At 43.0% G+C, this 3,263-nt stretch overlaps 1 protein-coding gene across 1 annotated transcript in view; it reads left to right on the top strand.

Moving 5' to 3' along the window:
• The window catches only part of sema6bb (sema domain, transmembrane domain (TM), and cytoplasmic domain, (semaphorin) 6Bb), a 49,582-nt gene extending 49,250 nt beyond the window's left edge, over nucleotides 1-332 (top strand). Inside the window, exon 13 of the mRNA XM_010768367.1 lies at nucleotides 278-332. Within this exon, the coding sequence (XP_010766669.1) occupies nucleotides 278-332 (55 nt within the window). The remainder of the gene's footprint in view (nucleotides 1-277) is intronic.
• The last annotated feature ends 2,931 nt before the right edge of the window (nucleotides 333-3,263 follow it).

Below are 3,263 nucleotides of genomic sequence, written 5' to 3'. Positions count from 1 at the left end.
TTATTTTGGACATAGTTCGAATGGTGATTAATCAAGATTAATTCATTTTTAAGCTGTGATTAATCTGATTAAAATTTTTAATCGTTTGACAGCCCTAACTAAAATAGATTTATACTGTGCAATTTTCCAAACTCACATTGGTTTCTCATACAGCATCTCTGTAAAGTATGTGTTTTCACCGGTATTCACTCTCTGTCCTAAACGGCTAAACGGCACAAACAACAATGAATACTTACAGGTTGTGTACCCGAATCTCCTGCTGGTCCAAACAAAGTAGGAACAGTATCGTTCTTCAGTGCCCTACGTTGTGCATATCTGGCATGAATCGCTGAAAGGTTTGGGAAGCTTTGTTTTCGTGAAAGGCTGGCAGAGGGTGCGGCCATAGCTCTGGGCGTGGCTACTGGGTATCCCTACGTCACGATACCCAGGAAGAAAATGAGAAATCTCCAACGAGGAGTTGTGGGGAGGTATTTTCTGTGTTAGAGTTGTACTCCCTGCAGGGTGTACTTTGAGGGATTTTGACTCTGCAGACCGTTTACATGCATAAAAACCTTCATAACACACAAGGGGACGGGTAATAACCGGGAAAGCATGAAAAGGGACCTTTAATAACAAATACAAATATAAGCATAAAAGTGGCCCTTTAAATAGTGCCTTCCTGTTGACACTCTAACATGAAAAGCTGTAGATATGTAATGCGTCTGTTCTTTTCTTCCCAGTGATGTTTTAAGTCCAAACATAATTATGTTGTGTCTGAAAACCTTTCCAAATAAAACGTAATTGAGAAAGAAGATGACAGTAATTCTTATGAACTGGATCTTTGAGGTAAGGCCGGTTATAAGGCTGGAAATGATGCTAGCTTTTTGCTTTGCAGCCCTGTCTGAAAAAGTAATTGATGGTGCCATAGTCTTTGCTCCTCTCCTCTCCTCCATGTTTCATCTCCCTCTCCAGGCCCAGTCGGTGCTACACTGATTTCAGAGCAGCCTTGTCGTCAGTCCTCAAAGGGAGATGGATGGACGGCCTTAACTTAGAGCCCGGCTAACTGCGTCCCCTTCCTCCTTAGCCGGAGAGGGGCGGCTGCTGGAGGGAGAATCGATTTCCATCTCTCCTCTGTCTGATGGCAGTCGGATAGATATCAAGGGTGATTCTGCAGGGGTAAAGGAACTGATAGGAGCAAGGATTGGGGAGCGGGACTCCGGCTAAATCAGATCAAGGCCAAGAGAGCAGAGCAAAAAAAGAGATTGAGAGATCATAGGAGGAAACTTTGTGGATGGAAAGTGTGAAACTGTTCAGAAGTGCAGAGTCATAGGGCAAGAAACTGAAGAGCGAGGCGAGGGGGTGGGGTAAGCTCACAGGCAAGTGAGGAAAGACGAGGGTGGATGAAAGCTTTGAGAGAGTAGGGAAGTGATAGAGAGGCTGTTTTCATGGGTGCTCGGCCGGGACGGTGTGACAAATGGGCCGATAGTGCCACCAACTTCTCCTGAGTCACCGCGCTGTCCACCAGCCTCAGTGGGCTCGTGGCCAGGCTGTAACTCTGTCAAGGTGATGAAAACCGTCTACCTCACCTCCCATAATGCTCTTTAGCATATCACACACCTGCTGCCCTTCTCCTCGCTTCACACGTGTATCTACTTACTCTAATGTGTGTGTATTTCAGTTATTTCTTTGTCAGAAAAGTCGATGATTATGACAACACTGCTGAAAAATGTATTTTCTGCAATGTCAAAAGACTACAGCGGGAGTTCAGTTAAATGATGTGAAGAAGCGGAGTGTAACTAAGGGGATAGCCTTGTGATTATGCATGGCCCCCTTTGCATGTATTAGAAAACAAAGATCACCCCCCAAACACACACACACACACATACACACAGAGAAAGACACACACACAGCAAATATTAGTATGTATGAGACTTTCCTCTAAGCCCGCTCTGATCAAAGCACAGTTTGGAAGCACAAAGTCTTATTGAGACGATGCGTTGTGGGAGGGACACTTTGATGAAAGAGATGAGGTCAGAGAAATAACTGGGTTCAATTATGTGCATGTGTTAGTGTGTGGCTGTGTGTGTGTGTGTGGGTCTATTACCCTGTGGGCTCAACTTTCTCTCAGGCAAGCTAACTTTGTTGTTGTTCGGCAGGTCCAACAAACACACCTGCACTGAGTGAGGTGATGCAGCTGCTCTGGCATGAAAGTGTGCATTTTCACCTCCTGAGACCACATTTGATTGCAAACACATGCACAGAGAGCACTTTTCAGCCTTCAGTATCTTAGGCTTTGCACAGACAATCCCAACAGGTTTGTGTTTCTCAAGTTTCACTTCTTTACTTTGACGTGTTTGACATCAAAAGAAAATCTTCAAGGCATTGTTTCAGTGCTTTCAGGACAAACCGTACAAAAGTATTTTCCTTTTAATGTGATTAAACACATGCAGCCATGATACACAGGCTTGAACTATGTGTTTGTTACATCTGGATTTTGAGCAATCGGTCATCCAGGTCAAACCTTTTGACAAAAAATATCAATCAGCCATTGGCTCAGTCTTTTAACAGGTCATGCAAACCTTGAACAGCTTTCATCAACCTTAATAGACAGTACAATCTCTTTTAATAAAACCTGGTATTCTTTTCCGCCGTATTTCCAAAGCTGTTGATATAAGGTTAATGTCACGATTGATTTGATTGGCTTAGCAGAAGAGTTGATAAGGAAAAATCACAAACCAAGCATTATACTTAAAAAAACGGACACACTTTGCCAGTGGAGGCATATTAAACATAATAAATAAACACATTTGGTCTGCAGTATACATTTAATTCGCTTTCTTTGAATATTGATGACCATTAAGCAACACACCTGATGTGAATGACAAATAGTAAAGCCCTACATCATGTATTCCATTTTAGTTCTCCTACAAATAAAATATTAATTGCAGCCTTAACCCATTTATCACTTTTTACTGCCAGGACTGCTATTACGTCTCTGGTCTGTACAATTGCTAAATTAGTTAATCACACACACAAAATGTGAGCTAGCAATTCTGCCTGCGGGAAAATAAAGCCATTACTGCCTGTGTGTGTGAGTGGCTGTGTGCCCTCTAAATTAGTGGGCTGTTCACAGTGGACAACTCAGTTACTGTGACAAACTGCAGCTGAAGTTGTGCTGGTTTCAGTGGTGGTGTGTTGTGTGTGTCTGTCTGTCTGTCTGCTGTCTGCCTTGTCTGTCTAAATGATACGACTAAAGACAGATCATCCCATGCGAAGACGAGTTT

The sequence above is a fragment of the Notothenia coriiceps genome, unplaced genomic scaffold (assembly GCF_000735185.1).
Source record: "Notothenia coriiceps isolate Sejong01 unplaced genomic scaffold, NC01 NC01_scaffold00005579, whole genome shotgun sequence".
NCBI lineage: Eukaryota > Metazoa > Chordata > Actinopteri > Perciformes > Nototheniidae > Notothenia > Notothenia coriiceps.
The sequence above is the reverse complement of the archived record's forward strand: the minus strand, read 5'-3'. Positions and strand labels throughout refer to the sequence as shown.